Genomic DNA, 19,477 nt, shown 5'->3' on the forward strand with positions numbered 1-19,477 from the left:
CGGGATGGGGCTAAGATGAAGCAATATTTGCATCATTAAGTCCTGTCCTTCCCGCCCCTTATCTATTGCAAGGGCAATAACCGGGAGGTTGCCCTGCTCTCCCGGAAGGTCTCCCAGAAATGCGGGAGTCTCCTGGACATCCTGGGAAAGTAGGCAACTATGCGTTAAAGAAAAGCAGCTAATGAATCTCTAGAGACTGAAGTGTCTTTTACATTTCTGTCTCCATTACTGAAGTCATGTTGTCTTACCTGTCAGTCTTCAATTAGATTTTGGTCTCCATGAAAATGGTCACCTTCATAGGCATCAAAACATGGACATAGGACACAATTTCTGAACTGTGTCATCAAGCCAACCACGTCTTGTACCGGCTCAGCATCAGGGAGAATGCTCTTCAGGGAGTGAGGGAGATCACCCCTATTTCAGGGAGTCTCCCTGACATTCAGGAAGAGTTGGCAAGTATGTTTAATCTGATTGGAAACAAGTCCCTTTACAAAGCATCATGGGACAGATGAATTTAGCTTCTGATGAAATTACCAATGGTGATGAAACATGTCAAGCTTTAATTATACCTAAATCAAGTACTACAAGACCTGCTGAAAGATCGAGGCTTTGATTCAAGTCTCATAGATTCATCGGGAGAGTGACACCGAGTAAAGATCTCCAATATAGACCGATGACTGAACGGTGTGTAACGCAATCACCACCTGCCTGACACAGAGAGACTGGGAACTTGTTATACAAAGGCTGACGAGCTAAGTGAACCCTTTGCACGTTATCTACCTCAGGAAATGTGCGGATAATTTATTCTTAATTATGGAGAACTTTACCAGCTCTTTATAATATTGTTAACCGCCGTTATAACTGGTATTCTTGCTGCACTGATCACAGGCCCCTAGTATGCTATCAATGTTGTATAACTTATATTCAAAAATATATTATAATATATGTAGTAATCGCATTAAATTACATTATATTTTTACCCTGGGGTAATTTACAGTTCTCTGTTAAGTCAAATTTATAGTTCCTGCTTCCTACTATGTCACAGTGTTCCAATAATGTTGGGAAAAATACTTTTATCAGGGTATTAGATTCAACGCATCACTGCTCACTGATCACGAGGAAATCAGAGGGAGACACAGATATACAATGACTGACATAGGGACAAGCAAGAAGACTAGAAGATGTGGGTGAAAGATAGATATAAAAAGCCAGTGATTAAACAGGCTGCGAGAAAGAGAATAAAGAAGGACATGGTAATCAGATGTGCACACTTTGGCCAGAGTGAGGTGCAAAAACAATGTAATGCATACCTGGGAGGGGCGTGGTGATGAAATGTTAAATTGCCACATGTGGGCCCTGCTACCGTTTGGTGCCAGGATTCACAGTATAACATAGTGGGGGATGAGAGATGCAAATCACAACAGCCTCTGCCAGAATCTGTGAGGGTTCCTTCTCTTCTTGTATTCCGGAGAGACTCCCTGAAATTCCAGGGGAGAGAAGGCAAATATGATGTAATGTGAGCAGCAGATGGTGCGTGTGGCGAGAGGAACATGTCATCCTCCCAATTTATATATGATAATAAACATACTCCATGGTCTATGTCCAGTTGTGAGTGGATTTCTCAAACACCGCCCCACCCCTCCAAGAAACACAAAAACAATAGCTAGGCGTCAACTATCATTTCCTTAGCTCACCCCCTCCTCCATTCCATCCCCACCCACAACACACATGTCCCTTAAGCCTGGTGATTTCTTACCATTGCCAAATACTTGATGTTCCTTCCTCTGTAGAACTTCCAATTGTCATGTTTACCTGGTGGCTTGTTCATCTGTTTGTCTGCCTATTTATACACGTATTCTGGTCTCTGGTGATTGCTACTGATTTTTGTATTATAACAACAAAAAACAAAAATAATTCTTAAAACAACAAAGAAATATAAGCTATAAATTGAGAACTATATTTTATTAGCAGATGGTATTTATGATAACATGAGTTGTATACAAAAACAACAAGTCAAAGAAGCTGAACAATATAGACACTGAGGAGTCAACAGCAGCACATTAGAGACCTGTTACTAGATAACAATTACCATCTAATACTAACATCTATTACATGACCAGTACATTGTAACAGTTACAGATTGTGTTTATTTTAATACAAACTAGAAAACAATAATCCAATGGAGCTCAGTGATAATAACCTGTGAGAGGTGTAATGACCCAGGGACAGGTAGTAAGCAGCTTCCTCCATTACTCTATGTACTGCTGCCAATCACTGCTCCCTCACCCGGAAGATGTTACTCCTGACTTCCGGTCCGTGCGTTCCACCTGACTGCCGGCTTGTGCGTTCCATTCGTCTCCGGCCTGTGCGTTCCAGGAGAGCGGAAGTCGTGGGCTTCGAGTAACTTCCGGGTCACCGTTAAACAGGAGGAAGTGGAGAGTAGATGTTTCTGGCAGCAGGTAATGGATGTAATATTATTATACTACAGGTTATTATTACTTCCTCCTCCTGTACTGCAGGAGGAGCAGACTCTGGGGTCTGGTTATTGTAACAAGTAAATGGTTCAGTCCAGAGGACATTTCCAGACATATTAATTTGTTATTAATAATTATTACATTAGAGTAACTGGAGGAACTACTTGTTTTATGTCTACAGGGACAATAATTATCATTTTATTACTAATGGGGACATAAGTACATAATTACCCAAGTGCCCACCGGCCAGGGGTACCAGGAGGGGCCCAGTGCTATTAAGCATTAGGCTGGTAGACCCTAGGTGTGGGGGCCCGGTCATTGCTAACTTCAGTCTTAGAGGATTGGTCCAATGCTGGGTGAGGATAGGCTTTTAGCAAGTGGATAATCCCTCCTGGAGTCTCATGACCACCATGTCTGATGACATCATTGTGGGGGCATGCATAGGACCAGTCCACCCCCGCCTGATGACATCATTGTGGGGGCATGGATAGGACCAGTCCACTCCTGTCTGATAACATCATTGTGGGGGCATGGATAGGACCAGTCCACCCCCGCCTGATGACATCATTGTGGGGGCATGCATAGGACCAGTCCACTCCCGCCTGATGACATCATTGTGGGGGCATGGATAGGACCAGTCCACTCCTGTCTGATAACATCATTGTGGGGGCATGGATAGGACCAGTCCACCCCCGCCTGATGACATCATTGTGGGGGCATGCATAGGACCAGTCCACTCCCGCCTGATGACATCATTGTGGGGGCATGGATAGGACCAGTCCACCCCCCTGATGACATCATTGTGGGGGCATGCATAGGACCAGTCCACTCCCCCCGATGACATCATTGTGGGGGCATGTATAGGACCAGTCCACTCCCGCCTGATGGCATCATTGTGGGGGCACGCATAGGACCAGTCCACTCCCGCCTGATGACATCATTGTGGGGCATGCATAGGACCAGTCCACTCCCCCCTGATGACATCATTGTGGGGCATGCATAGGACCAGTCCACCCCCCACCTGATGACATCATTGTGGGGGCATGCATAGGACCAGTCCACTCCTCCCTGATGACATCATTGTGGGGGCATGCATAGGACCAGTCCACTCCTCCCTGATGACATCATTGTGGGGCATGCATAGGACCAGTCCACTCCCACCTGATGACATCACTGTGGGGGCATGGATAGGAGCAGTCCACTCCTGTCTGATGACATCATTGTGGGGGCATGCATAGGACCAGTCCACTCCCCCCTGATGACATCATTGTGGGGCATACATAGGACCAGTCCACCCCCTCCTGATGACATCATTGTGGGGGCATGCATAGGACCAGTCCACCCCCGTCTGATGACATCATTGTGAGGGCATGCATAGGACCAGTCCACTCCCCCCTGATGACATCATTGTGGGGGCATGCATAGGACCAGTCCACCCCCGTCTGATGACATCATTGTGAGGGCATGCATAGGACCAGTCCACTCCCCCCTGATGACATCATTGTGGGGGCATGGATAGGACCAGTCCACTCCTGTCTGATAACATCATTGTGGGGGCATGGATAGGACCAGTCCACCCCCGCCTGATGACATCATTGTGGGGGCATGCATAGGACCAGTCCACTCCCGCCTGATGACATCATTGTGGGGGCATGGATAGGACCAGTCCACCCCCCTGATGACATCATTGTGGGGGCATGCATAGGACCAGTCCACTCCCCCCGATGACATCATTGTGGGGGCATGTATAGGACCAGTCCACTCCCGCCTGATGGCATCATTGTGGGGGCACGCATAGGACCAGTCCACTCCCGCCTGATGACATCATTGTGGGGCATGCATAGGACCAGTCCACTCCCCCCTGATGACATCATTGTGGGGCATGCATAGGACCAGTCCACCCCCACCTGATGACATCATTGTGGGGGCATGCATAGGACCAGTCCACTCCTCCCTGATGACATCATTGTGGGGGCATGCATAGGACCAGTCCACTCCTCCCTGATGACATCATTGTGGGGCATGCATAGGACCAGTCCACTCCCACCTGATGACATCATTGTGGGGGCATGGATAGGAGCAGTCCACTCCTGTCTGATGACATCATTGTGGGGGCATGCATAGGACCAGTCCACTCCCCCCTGATGACATCATTGTGGGGCATACATAGGACCAGTCCACCCCCTCCTGATGACATCTTTGTGGGGGCATGCATAGGACCAGTCCACCCCCGTCTGATGACATCATTGTGAGGGCATGCATAGGACCAGTCCACTCCCCCCTGATGACATCATTGTGGGGGCATGCATAGGACCAGTCCACCCCCGTCTGATGACATCATTGTGAGGGCATGCATAGGACCAGTCCACTCCCCCCTGATGACATCATTGTGGGGCATGCATAGGACCAGTCCACTCCCACCTGATGACATCATTGTGGGGGCATGGATAGGAGCAGTCCACTCCTGTCTGATGACATCATTGTGGGGGCATGCATAGGACTAGTCCACCTCCATCTGATGACATCATTGTGGGGGCATGCATAGGACCAGTCCACCCCCGTCTGATGACATCATTGTGAGGGCATGCATAGGACCAGTCCACCTCCGTCTGATGATATAATTGTGAGGGCATCCATAGGACCAGTCCACTCCCGCCTGATGACATCATTGTGAGGGCATGCATAGGACCAGTCCATTCCCGCCTAATGACATCATTGTGGGGGCATGGAAAGGACCAGTCCACTCCCCCCTGATGACATCATTGTGGGGGCATGCAGAGGACCAGTCCACTCCCACCTGATGACATCATTGTGGGGGCATGGATAGGACCAGTCAACCCCCCACCTGATGACATCATTGTGGGGTCATGCATAGGACCAGTCCACTCCCTCCTGATGACATCTTTGTGGGGGCATGCATAGGAGCAGTCCACTCCCTCCTGATGACATCATTGTGGGGGCATGCATAGGACCAGTCCACTCCCTCCTGATGACATCATTGTGGGGGCATGCATAGGAGCAATCACCTCTTCAGATTAATGATTGATTTATGCCTATATGGAATGGTCAGAGGTCATTCCTCTACAGTACACTTACATCCTTTTGTGAGTTAAAAGAGCACCCGACTTCTGAGTATCATCAAGAATATTATAAAATCTTAACTCAGTTTATCCCACTGATAAAGAATGTAAATATCCCTTGAAAATTGTATGCTTGAATCACTTGTTGTAAAGTATAATAAGAAGATTTGGACTAGGTGGCAGAAACCCTTTTGGGAGGGCTCACCTTGGACGTCTGCGCTTGGTTTCTGTATTTTGAGGGTTGTTGCTGCCGTTACGGGTTGTCCGGGTGTTCCAGTTTCCGTGCTTTTTGGTTGTTTCCTTGTTTCTGCCGTGGAGCAACCTGGGATGGAAATAAAAATATAATAAACCATTATACACCCTCCGCTGTGAGCCGAGAGCTTAACATTTTATAGCTATAAACAACAAACCTCAGAGCACAAGTAGTCAAGACTGCGAACTATAAACACTGAGCTATAAACAGGGCAAATTAACCCCCCTGCTTGCCCTCATCCCAAGTGCTATATACTCATAGCAGAATCACCACCACCACCGTATACACCGCACTAGAGCTATAAACAAAGCAAAAGAGCTATAGACCAAAATTGCAAATTAGGCTATAAGCATTTCCCACACCAGCAGCACTAAGAGATTGGCTGTATTGTCTATACTGTCTTGTCCCCCCCCCCCCCCCCCCCCCACACTCCCCCCTTTTTTATAAAAGGATGATTGATGAGAATGTTATATTTTTAAATACTTATTATTATAGTTTATGAAAACACACATATATATTGTGACAGAATAAGGTCAAATGTAGCAGGCTTTTGGTTAGTGTCTAGTATTTAAGTGCCAAATAAGGGTCTCCACTCGGCATACTCAGATTTTCACCATAAAGGTGTTTATCAGCAAAAACTATCTGAAAATAACAAATCCCCCCTGGTTGCCATCTCAATGCTTAGCCCCCCACTAATCTGGGCAGCTTAACATTTTTATTTAGTGGCTGCACACAATTGCAAAGTTCTTGTATGGTTGGTTTTCCCTCCTCAGCCCAGAGCCGTAACTTAGAATTCTAGTGCCCTGGGCGAGAAAGACAAATGCCGCCCCCCCTAGACCTCAATTTTAACCAAATTAATCTAAAATATTCCTAAATTGCGCCCCCCTTCAGCGTTGCGCCCTGGGCGGTCGCCCCTGTCGCACAGCCCTAGTTACGGCCCTGCCTCAGCCAGTCACTGTGGTATCTGTCTGTCAACTCCAGGCATGTTCATAAAAAGGTTAATCCTGCCAGGAAAACCTCCCCTCTAGGTCGCCCAGCTTGTGCTCTCCTCATATGTATATATTATGTTGTGATTTTATGTCTTTGAAAGAGTAGTATCCACCTTGGGGGAGTCAGAAGGGGAGAGATCAAGGGCGGAGAGATAGATTTGGGTGTCAACAGTATCGAGGTCTTACTAGAGGTTGAATAATCAAATTATTTCATCAAGAGAAGATACGTACACACAGAAAAGCAGAACGCTGAACACAGAGCCCTAGAGCCCCTAGGAGCTCCCCTCCACTCCTCTAGAGAATCGGAGTGGAGGGGAGGAAGTGACACTGAAGGGGCGGATCAATAGATAGAAATAGAACCAGCACAGAACTGTGTCACAAAGCCCAATAGAGTGAAGGGTGTGCTGGAGAAGAGGGTGGTTAACATGCCGAAAACAGTAGAGAGTTCTAGGAAGATGAGTATGAAGAAGTGACCCTTAGACTTTGTTGTAAGTAGATCATAGATCAATTTGTCTCAGTCAAGGGGGTAGAAGTCGGGTTGAGATAGTCGAGGAGAGAAAGATTGGCGATTGTACACAAATTGCTCAAATAGTTTGGAGACAAAGAGGAGGGAGCTGGAAAAACACGCTGGGTCAACAGATTTCTTTAGGATTGATGGAAATTTGACAGTGGATAGAGGAAGATTGAAGAGGTGAGCTAGAGGGGGCATGCAGTGGGGGAGAGGGAGCAGACAAGTAGGGTGAGATGGTGATATGAGTGCACAGATTTCATGCTTGGTTACTGGGGAGAATGACCTGAGGGTAACTTGAGGAATGAAGGAGAAGATGGCTGGGGAGAAATATCTTACCTAATCAGTGGACCGGAAACATTTACATTTGATTTAAATCTGGTTGCAGAAATTATGTCTTAATATCTGGAATGAAATGAAAACAAAAATAAAAAATCCCACACATCCATAATTCATGTGTTTGTGACAGTTTCAAGTTGAGCATCTTCCACGAAAGAGATATCGTAGAGATCCAAGACTCCTGGTCATACGTAGTGGTGGTTTAACCTTAAGTAATACGCAGTGCATGAAGGTGTCTGAGCGGTCTTATGGAACTGGATCAGAGGAACTTCTGAGAAACACTGATCAGGGCTGTATGACTCGGGGAAAATAGGTCACTCAAGGATTAATTCTTGTGATATTATGATAATTGATGCATGAAGGGCTAGAGAGTCTTTATTAGATGTTACTGATTAACTGAAGATGGACACAGGGACAGGAGTCACGTGACTGAGAGGATATTATATCTCATCCTGGAGATCATCTACCTGCTGACTGGAGATCTGAGGGAGTCTGTGACATCGCTAGTTTAAAGCTAATAGGGGGTAGGGATGTCCCCTGGGTGTCACTATACTTTGCTCACAAATATTCCCAAAGCCTTGACCTGTGGGTAATACTTCACAGATATATCCCAGAGAAATAACTCCCCCTTCAATAAACCGGTCATAATCTCCTGTACATTTAAATGCCAATCATGATGGAATTATGACAATGTGACATACCGTTTCCAAAGATATGTGATTTTAGCTGTTCCAGGATACCACCCGTACCTGTCATTCACAACCCTGGTGTGATTTATGCTCCTCAGTATGGAGTCGCACCCATATTTCTCAAAATATGAACTATGACAACATTTTCTTTTGAAGGTCATTTCTATATACCTGTATAGGCCTTCACATGCTGCCTACAAGGATCTCCAGCTGTGATCGGCCCCACAAAGTCTATTCAAGTGTCCAAAACGCCTTCCCATGCCAGGCTGTCTCACAGTAGGAGCCATTTGAAGCTGTCACAAGTGACACACTTATCATCTCACACTGGAACTTGAAAGTCAGCAAATACATTTACATCAGACTCTCTGTCTTTGCATTTTACACTTATCAATAAAAAAACTAAACTTATCAATGGATTAATTTGATATAACATATTTACACTGCAGTTATGATTTATCCCATATAAATAATTGCAAGCTCTCTATGTTCACGACAGCTCTTATCTCTAGTAATATAACAGGATATGACTGGAGAGGTGAGGGAGTCTGTGACATCACTGTTATCTGTAGTAATATAACAGGGATATGACTGGAGAGGTGAGGGAGTCTGTGACATCACTGTTATCTGTAGTAATATAACAGGATATGACTGGAGAGGTGAGGGAGTCTGTGACATCACTGTTATCTGTAGTAATATAACAGGATATGACTGGAGAGGTGAGGGAGTCTGTGACATCACTGTTATCTGTAGTAATATAACAGGGATATGACTGGAGAGGTGAGGGAGTCTGTGACATCACTGTTATCTGTAGTAATATAACAGGATATGACTGGAGAGGTGAGGGAGTCTGTGACATCACTGTTATCTGTAGTAATATAACAGGGATATGACTGGAGTGGTGACGGAGTCTGTGACATCACTGTTATCTGTAGTAATATAACAGGGATATGACTGGAGAGGTGAGGGAGTCTGTGACATCACTGTTATCTGTAGTAATATAACAGGGATATGACTGGAGAGGTGAGGGAGTCTGTGACATCACTGTTATCTGTAGTAATATAACAGGATATGACTGGAGAGGTGAGGGAGTCTGTGACATCACTGTTATCTGTAGTAATATAACAGGATATGACTGGAGAGGTGAGGGAGTCTGTGACATCACTGTTATCTGTAGTAATATAACAGGATATGACCGGAGAGGTGAGGGAGTCTGTGACATCACTGTTATCTGTAGTAATATAACAGGGATATGACCGGAGAGGTGAGGGAGTCTGTGACATCACTGTTATCTGTAGTAATATAACAGGGATATGACTGGAGAGGTGAGGGAGTCTGTGACATCACTGTTATCTGTAGTAATATAACAGGATATGACTGGAGAGGTGAGGGAGTCTGTGACATCACTGTTATCTGTAGTAATATAACAGGGATATGACTGGAGTGGTGACGGAGTCTGTGATATCACTGTTATCTGTAGTAATATAACAGGATATGACTGGAGAGGTGAGGGAGTCTGTGACATCACTGGTATCTGTAGTAATATAACAGGATATGACTGGAGAGGTGAGGGAGTCTGTGACATCACTGTTATCTGTAGTAATATAACAGGGATATGACCGGAGAGGTGAGGGAGTCTGTGACATCACTGTTATCTGTAGTAATATAACAGGGATATGACTGGAGAGGTGAGGGAGTCTGTGACATCACTGTTATCTGTAGTAATATAACAGGATATGACTGGAGAGGTGAGGGAGTCTGTGACATCACTGTTATCTGTAGTAATATAACAGGATATGACTGGAGAGGTGAGGGAGTCTGTGACATCACTGTTATCTGTAGTAATATAACAGGGATATGACCGGAGAGGTGAGGGAGTCTGTGACATCACTGTTATCTGTAGTAATATAACAGGGATATGACTGGAGAGGTGAGGAGTCTGTGACATCACTGTTATCTGTAGTAATATAACAGGATATGACTGGAGAGGTGAGGGAGTCTGTGACATCACTGTTATCTGTAGTAATATAACAGGATATGACTGGAGAGGTGAGGAGTCTGTGACATCACTGTTATCTGTAGTAATATAACAGGATATGACTGGAGAGGTGAGGGAGTTTGTGACATCACTGTTATCTGTAGTAATATAACAGGATATGACTGGAGAGGTGAGGGAGTCTGTGACATCACTGTTATCTGTAGTAATATAACAGGGATATGACTGGAGAGGTGAGGGAGTCTGTGATATCACTGTTATCTGTAGTAATATAACAGGGATATGACTGGAGTGGTGACGGAGTCTGTGACATCACTGTTATCTGTAGTAATATAACAGGATATGACTGGAGAGGTGAGGGAGTCTGATATCACTGTTATCTGTAGTAATATAACAGGATATGACTGGAGAGGTGAGGGATTTGGGGAAAGAAGCTCCACTCCCAGTGACTTAGTTATATTATGTTATGATTTGCCATTATAAAAATTAGATTTGTTTTTATCTTTTCTTATTTATATTTATTCACACTAGATCATATGTGCACAGCTCTGGGTCCACACTACACACATAGTTTAGTAGTGACCTTATAATGTTTTCTTCTTATGTATAAAGTTCACTCTTCCCATGATCCTCTGCTCTCTGGCTCACATGATGGGTACGTTCCCTATTTGGTACTTTCTGCTCTGCTTCAGTCGTCTCATCTGCAGAGATGTAACTGAGCAGCAGGTAGACGGTCTCAGATATAAGTATCATTCCTACAGTCACAGGTTGGGATATATTACATAGCTCCCAGTATGTTGTTTTTTGTTTCTATCACTTAAACTAAAAAGTCAGTGGCTGCAGGAGATGTGCTGTATACTCTCCAATGTATAGGAAACGCTCCCAGATAGAATACGGGTTGTATTTGTGCAATCTACCCTTGTATATTATACACAATTATCTCCTTACACAATTACTCCATATAGGTGGATAGTTTAATTTACTTTTTTATTGATGTCTCCCTCAATACACAGGATTACACAGTGGTGAAGAAGACATCTGGTGAGTGTCAGACACCCAGTAACCATCCTCGTGTATCAGGAACATTGACCCAGAGCCCCATCACGGTGCCTCCACCTCACTCACTGATACATGAGAGAGACAATGACCAGAAGATCCTGGAACTGACCAACAAGATCATTCAGCTGCTGACTGGAGAGGTGACTGCTGGGAATGGGACATTATACAGTAACACCAGGGAATGTGTCTGGGTGATGACCATTGTGTGTGTCAGGTTCCTATAAGGTGGATGATGTCACTGTCTATGTCTTCATGCAGGAGGAGGAGTATTTAGAAGGACACAAGGGTCTGTACAAGGACGTGATGATGGAAAATCACCAGCCCCTCACATCACTGGGTAAGAGGAGAGTTTAAGTTACTATAAAGGAGAGAGCAGTTATGAGGCCACCTAGATACACATCATCTGATAATCACCTATAAACAACGTATTCAGTCACTGTGTGTCTCCTACAGATGGATCCAGTAACAGAAATACCCCAGAGAGATGTCCCCGTCCTCTTTATTCACAGGATTGTACAGAGGAGAATCACAGTATCCTACAGGAGTATCAGGTAGATGGAATTTAGGGTCTCTCCAGATACCAAAATACCAAAGTGTCATTTTGCTATTGAGACAGGATGGAACTCCTATGTCACCTTCTCTGTGCTGCTGGGGACCGACTGGGCTTGCCTTCCCACAGTCCTCTTTCTTTATCCCAAGTGCCCCTCTCTACACAGTAGGAGGGGCTCTGCCCACCACTAGGCTCCTTCACTGGCACCTAGAACCGGTTCCTTCTGGGTAACTCTCGCTGCTAGGGTACTTCCCTTGCTGGGAACCAGGGCTGGTATCCCTGACCTCTTACTTCAGATTAGGGATGCAGTGAATGGTTCCCCCTGGCCTACTACACTGGCCAGGGCTGCAGGGTAACAGGTCGAGCGTTGGTACTAGATGCTGGGTTCCAACCTCAGAAAAGACGGATAACGGATTAAGAGTGGTCTAGTCTGTAGGTCACAGAAGTTACAGCAGGTAAGTAGGTGTCAAGGCAGGATCCTTAAACAGTGATGTTTATTAGCTCAAGAGGTCCTAACAAGGTCCGTTACACACTAGTTTGAGCTACCAGTGATATCCAGAAGTTGGAATGACACAATACATGTGAAAACAGGGCTCTTTTTATACAGTTATTAACACACATGTTGTCAGGGGGCAGTTTAGCCCACTAATCCTAGCTGGCACAACAACGTCTGAGAAATTTCATCCGATATTAAACAAAATTTACATTAATCTGTGGGTTGCAAATCACTTGCTGTTCCATTATTCAAACAGGTTTTACGACACAGGATGAAAATCTACACAGGATAGAATGGTAACGACTCCCTCCTATGCATCCAGGACAAATTAATGTGATGCTCACTTACATGAAAAATTAATTAGCATTTTCCTCCTACCTGGCAATACAGCCTCAGAAATCAGTACATTTCCATATGAAAATAAATACATTTACAATGATATACAGCAAACGCACTGCGTCATTAATAGAAATAATTATATACAATAAGTCATTTATAAGTTATCCAGTCAAAGTTTTATAATCTGTAGAGCATCTGTGTGTGTTTCTTACACTGATATGCTGCTGGTTAATCTCAACTAATGATCAGACATGATTAAGCAGGTTTTGTTTTTAATTGTTTTTTGGGTTATGTAGAGTGAAAACCTGACTGATATAAAGATAGAAGTTATAGAGGAAGAAGAAGAGACATTTGTGATGGGTGATCAACAGTGTAAGGAGGAGGAAATCCCTACAGACATCAGCACAGGTGAGTAATAAACACTTATTACAGAAATGAGTCACATATTCTCCTTGTTCAGTCACTACAACAATCTCTTATTCTACACCCTCCTCTGTCAGTACAAACTAATGAGGAAAAGTATCTGCCCAGTGGGGGAGTCAGGAGCCATCAGCCCCTATTAGTCTCCTGCTCTCCTCCTCACATCATATCATTGTGCTACCAGCCCAGAGATCTGACCAGTCTCCTGCCCACACTCTCTGGTGATTCTCATACATCAGGAGCCATCAGCCCCTATTAGACTCCTGCTCTCCTCCTCACATCATACCATTGTGCTACCAGCCAAGAGATCTGACCAGTCTCCTGCCCACACTCTCTGGTGATTCTCATACATCAGGAGCCATCAGCCCCTATTAGTCTCCTGCTCTCCTCCTCACATTTTATCATTGTGTTACCAGCCCAAAGATCTGACCAGTCTCCTCCCCACACTCTGGTGATTCTCATACATCAGGAGCCATCAGCCCCTATTAGACTCCTGCTCTCTTCCTCACATCATATCATTGTGCTACCAGCCCAGAGATCTGACCAGTCTCCTCCCCACACTCTCTGGTGATTCTCATACATCAGGAGCCATCAGCCCCTATTAGACTCCTGCTCTCCTCCTCACATCAAATCATTGTGCTACCAGCCCAGAGATCTGACCAGTCTCCTCCCCACACTCTGGAGATTCTCATACATCAGGAGCCATCAGCCCCTATTAGACTCCTGCTCTCCTCCTCACATCATATCATTGTGTTACCAGCCCAGAGATCTGACCAGTCTCCTCCTCACACTCTCTGGTGATTCTCATACATCAGGAGCCATCAGCCCCTATTAGACTCCTGCTCTCCTCCTCACATCATATCATTGTGCTACCAGCCCAGAGATCTGACCAGTCTCCTCCCCACACTCTGGTGATTCTCATACATCAGGAGTCATCAGCCCCTATTAGACTCCTGCTCTCCTCCTCACATCATATCATTGTGCTTCCAGCCCAGAGATCTGACCAGTCTCCTCCCCACACTCTCTGGTGATTCTCATACATCAGGAGCCATCAGCCCCTATTAGACTCCTGCTCTCCTCCTCACATCATATCATTGTGCTACCAGCCCAGAGATCTGACCAGTCTCCTCCTCACACTCTGGTGATTCTCATACATCAGGAGCCATCAGCCCCTATTAGACTCCTGCTCTTCTCCTCACATCATATCATTGTACTACCAGCCCAGAGATCTGACCAGTCTCCTCCTCACACTCTGGTGATTCTCATACATCAGGAGCCATCAGCCCCTATTAGACTCCTGCTCTCCTCCTCACATCATATCATTGTGCTACCAGCCCAGAGATCTGACCAGTGTCCTCCCCACACATTCTGGTGATTCTCATACATCAGGAGACATCAGCCCCTATTAGACTCCTGCTCTTCTCCTCACATCATATCATTGTGCTACCAGCCCAGAGATCTGACCAGTCTCCTCCCCACACTCTGGTGATTCTCATACATCAGGAGCCATCAGCCCCTATTAGACTCCTGCTCTCCTCCTCACATCATATCATTGTGCTACCAGCCCAGAGATCTGACCAGTCTCCTCCCCACACTCTGGTGATTCTCATACATCAGGAGCCATCAGCCCCTATTAGACTCCTGCTCTTCTCCTCACATCATATCATTGTACTACCAGCCCAGAGATCTGACCAGTCTCCTTCTCACTCTCTGGTGATTCTCATACATCAGGAGTCATCAGCCCCTATTAGACTCCTGCTCTCCTCCTCACATCATATCATTGTGCTACCAGCCCAGAGATCTGACCAGTCTCCTCCTCACACTCTGGTGATTCTCATACATTAGGAGCCATCAGCCCCTATTAGACTCCTGCTCTCCTCCTCACATCATATCATTGTGCTACCAGCCCAGAGATCTGACCAGTCTCCTCCCCACACTCTGGTGATTCTCATACATCGGTTATAAAGGACATCACCATTGTGATTAAATCACAGATCAATGAAATGAGACTCTATAGGACATTACCCATGATCTTTTTATTCACTACCACATATGACATTAACCATTATGTTTCCTCTGTAATAGTACTTGATGATGTCATTCTCATATGTATATACTAATGCTGCAATACAAAAGCAGCTCGGTGATTCCCCTCACACACACCCATAAGGGACGTCACCATAGCCATTCTATCACTGTAGTGATGATCATTGGGATGAGACCCTATGAGACATTACCCATGATGCTCTGTCTGCAGTACCACATGTGACATTATCCATGAGTCTATCTGTGCACCAATAGCAGTAATATTTGTATATTTGCTACTCAGTAATGCTTACATTGTTTTAATGTTATTGGAGGCACACTGTATACTAGCACTACAACTACCTGTGTTATTACATGTAAAATTATACACGTTATGAGTGTGTGAACTGACATGAAGCTGTGAGGTCACAGGTTGTGTGAGTTAATACACCTACCCTGACACTACAGCGTATTTACCAGGATTTGTTTCAGAAAATAGGTAAAACTAGTGAGGGGAAACAAAATCTTATAGCTCAGGAAAATGATGCTGCTTAATGTCATGGTTCAGAGCAGAAGTATCTGATCTCTGGGCCTCTCTAGCTTGACACTGCTCTACCCACAGGCCCGGAGTCTAACGGGACAGGTTGTCTTCACCAGGAACTCCCGCAAGAAGGTATGGGCTTTGCAGGAGAGAGTTAGACGAGACCCGTATGGAGAATGTAGGATTGGAGAGAACTCTGCAGGGAGATGCAATAGAGCAATAACTGGAGTTGTAAAGAGGATAGTTGTTGATGAGTAGCACTGAACAGCAGCTGAGGAATCACTGGACCAGTGAGCTGAACAAGAGAAAGTGATGTCTGACGATGAGTAGCACTGAACAGCAACTGAGCAATCATTGGAATAGCGAGCTGAACACGAGAAAGTGATGTCTGAGGATAAGTAGCACTGAACAGCAACTGAGGAATCTGCAACAGCGAGCTGAACACGAGAAAGTGATGTCTGAGGAGGAGTAGCACTGAACTGCAACTGAGGAATCACTGGAACAGTGAGCTGAACATAAGGAAGTGATGTTTGAGGATGAGTAGCAGTGAACAGCAAATGAGGAATCACTGGAACAGCGAGCTGAACACAAAGTGATGTTTGAGGATGAGTAGCAGTGAACAGCAAATGAGGAATCACTGGAACAGCGAGCTGAACACAAAGTGATGACTGAGGATGAGTAGCAGGTAGCAGTGAACAGCAACTGAAAAATCACTGGAACAACAAGCTGAACAAGATGAAGTGCTGTCAGAAGCTGAGTAGCACTGAACAGCAACTGAACACAAGGAATCAACAGACACTGCAGCAGGAGAGCAGGGAGCCACATCTAACCTATGCCAAATAGTTGACACAAAGAAAAGGCACCTGACTATTGGGTCAGATGCCTTTAATATTCTGTTTGCAAAAAAGGCAGCATATTAAAGGAAGGAGGGAGTTAATAAAAGGATCCAAGATGGCGGCCGCCATTGGAGGAAGTGCGGCACTAGCGCCGGCGGGGAGCCCTGCTCAGAGCCGGTAAGTATGCCAGTACCTTGTCACGGGCCCGGCTTATGACTTAAGAGGATATTGGTGAATTCTTCTGAAACTCCAGGGAGTGGAGGCTTTTCGGCAGTAGACCGAGCTGGAATCGGAGAAACTCACACATGCCGGCTTCTAATTTGTTTATTTGTTTTACCAACCTTCATTTACTGTTCACACAGAACTTCAATGATAGCATCACAGGTCTCAGGTATAATCAAACCCAGAGCTTGCGGTGAAATTGCGGTGCTGTATTTGAGATCAGCCAGTGTCCTTGTGGCCAAAAATCTTAGGGTAGCAACCAGTCTCTGCTCTACAGATATGGGTGTCTTTAAATGGGTGTCCTCCTTCTGGATGATGGGGGTGACTAGTTGGAGCAGTTCCTGGAATGTGGGTTTATTTGTTCGCAGGAAATTCCTGAAGTCATCGGGGTTGTTGTCCCATATCTCCTGCTGCTGGGGCATATGAGAGAATGAGTCTCAGAAACCAGTCTTTAATCTGACAAGCCAAATTCTTTCTTCTTCTTACCCTCCGGGTCTGTACTTGTAGTCTTCTGGCCATAGCAAGAAGCAAATGAGCAGTACCTTGCTGGTCTTCAACATTATCCATAATATTAAAATAAATTTTGCTGTGCAGTTGCGAACGAACGTGTACTGTACACAAAGATGTGTTATATAATGAATGAAGAAGACGTGTTTCCTTTTGAAAGTTTTTCGGAGGTTCTTACCAGAGATGTTCTGCCCTTTATTTAACTTTCTTGCCATATTGCTGCAGGACGTCATGTGTCATTTCAGTGTGTACGAAATCAAAATCTTTTAACACGACAATATGGCTGTGAAAAGTCGCTGCCTGGCTGGTCAGTCTTTCGTAAATCGTTTAAAGCGTGTCTAGTGTGTACGCATGAATCGCCCAAGCAATCGGATCTCCAGTCGTAGGTACAATCATTGTAGATAATACATTGAGCGGAAAATTCTCCAGTGTGTACCGAGCCTTTAGCCTAGAGGAGGCCAGATGCCATCATGAATTTGGCATCGATTAAACACTCTGGCCAACATAGGTTAAAACAATAGATAACAAATTCCTATTACATACTTTAAAACCACAGTTATATAGCTGAGTGTTACAAATGAATGAGGTTCAGAAGAGCAGAAGATGAGGTGTATTACTTGCTGAACATACTTTTTTAAAAAGAAAGTTGCAGAGATGAAAAGCACAAATGAATGAGATATGGATTCAGGATAGATGTTGAGAGATCCAGTACATATCTGGGATAAAAGTAATGAAATATTATTAGCAGTTGTGTTGTTTTAACTGTGCATTTCCAAACACTTTGTGAGAGAAGCCCTCTTAGTGTAGGACCCCAAACACGTTTCCTCCTAAACTCAATGCTAAGATATCGATAATCACATATAAACAATGTGTTCAGTCACTGTGTGTCTCCAACAGATGGATCCAGGACCAGAAATACCCCAGAGAGATGTCCCCGTCCTCTTTATTCACAGGATTGTACAGAGGAAAATCACAGTATCCCACAGGAGTATCAGGTAGATGGAATGTAGTGTCTCACCTAAATGGGTTGGGTACAATATTACGAAAGTGTTGACATTCAGAATGTTGACACCATACTGTTGACACGGTTAAAAGTTCCTCGTTCAGAATATCGACATGTTCATTGATTCACTGTTCCCATGGTTCAAATGTCGGCATTGACAATGTCGAAATAATGCATTAGATTTGAAGCGGCAATGCCATCGCCACTGGCACTACCGCCGTAAAACATCACAATATTAGATAACACAGATGTATGCCCCCAAACAGCTTAATGTCCCCCCTCCCCAAAACAGCTTTAGACACTAGTAAAAACCTGTAAAAGAAAAAATAAATGAATAAACGGAATACAATGTTAAAAAAAAAAATGTGTGCCACCCTCCAAAAACAAACAAACATAGTTTAACCCTAGTGCTGCCAGCCTAAGCTGGTACTAGCAATATCAAGGGGGCAAAACACGTGGGATCCCCCAGGATTTTGCTAATGCCAGCACTAGGCTTTGTTAGCTACGGCTAGCCCTGCCAAGCCAAACCAGCCCCAGGCTTGTCAGTACTGGACTGGATCCCCTAGGAAGATGGGTCCGCATATTTCCTGTATATTGCCAGTTTATATCTAATGCATTATGTCGACATTTTAACCCTCTCAACAATCGCAATGTCTACATTTTAACCGTGGCAACATAATAAACGTGTCAACATTCTGGTTGTCGACAGTATGGTGTCAAAATTCTGAATGTTAACACTTCCAGTGTCGCTATTTAGACTACATCCCCACCTAAATACCAAAGTGACTTTTCACTATATGATCTACAGAGAAACTGTATGTGTCTAATACACTATTATTCTGTTTAATCTCAACGAAATCAAACATTATTAAAGTGTTATTTTATTGTTTTGTGGGTTATTTAGAGTGAAGACCTGAATGATATTAAGGTAGAAGTTATAGAGGGAGAAGAAGAGACGTATCTGAGGGGTGATCAGCAGTGTAAGGAGGAGGAAATCCCTACAGATATCAGCACAGGTCAGTAATAACCACTTATTACAGAAAAGAGTCACATATTCTCCTTGTTTAGTCACTACAACAATCTCTTATTCTACATCCTCCTCTGTCAGTACAAACTAATGATGAACAAGTATCAGCCCCTATTAGACTCCTGCT

General features: G+C 44.7%; 2 protein-coding genes across 21 annotated transcripts in view; one reads left to right on the forward strand and one right to left on the reverse strand.

The window, feature by feature from the left end:
- LOC142160072 (uncharacterized) overlaps positions 1 to 19,477 on the forward strand; it is a 1,559,230-nt gene that overhangs the window by 700,520 nt on the left and 839,233 nt on the right. For 18 of the 19 annotated variants that reach the window (XM_075214958.1, XM_075214960.1, XM_075214959.1 and 15 more), the window contains 4 exons: positions 11,838 to 11,935; positions 13,066 to 13,177; positions 18,218 to 18,315; positions 19,228 to 19,339. In XM_075214958.1, coding sequence (XP_075071059.1) covers positions 11,838 to 11,935; positions 13,066 to 13,177; positions 18,218 to 18,315; positions 19,228 to 19,339 — 420 coding nt within the window. Of the gene's footprint in view, positions 1 to 11,446; positions 11,525 to 11,642; positions 11,722 to 11,837; positions 11,936 to 13,065; positions 13,178 to 18,217; positions 18,316 to 19,227; positions 19,340 to 19,477 lie in introns of those variants that run through there. The other variant, XM_075214968.1, reaches the window with a different exon arrangement.
- LOC142160082 (uncharacterized) overlaps positions 1 to 19,477 on the reverse strand; it is a 215,803-nt gene that overhangs the window by 68,634 nt on the left and 127,692 nt on the right. The window lies entirely within an intron of this gene.

The sequence above is a fragment of the Mixophyes fleayi genome, chromosome 6 (genome assembly GCF_038048845.1).
Source record: "Mixophyes fleayi isolate aMixFle1 chromosome 6, aMixFle1.hap1, whole genome shotgun sequence".
In the NCBI taxonomy this organism is placed as follows: Eukaryota; Metazoa; Chordata; class Amphibia; order Anura; family Limnodynastidae; genus Mixophyes; species Mixophyes fleayi.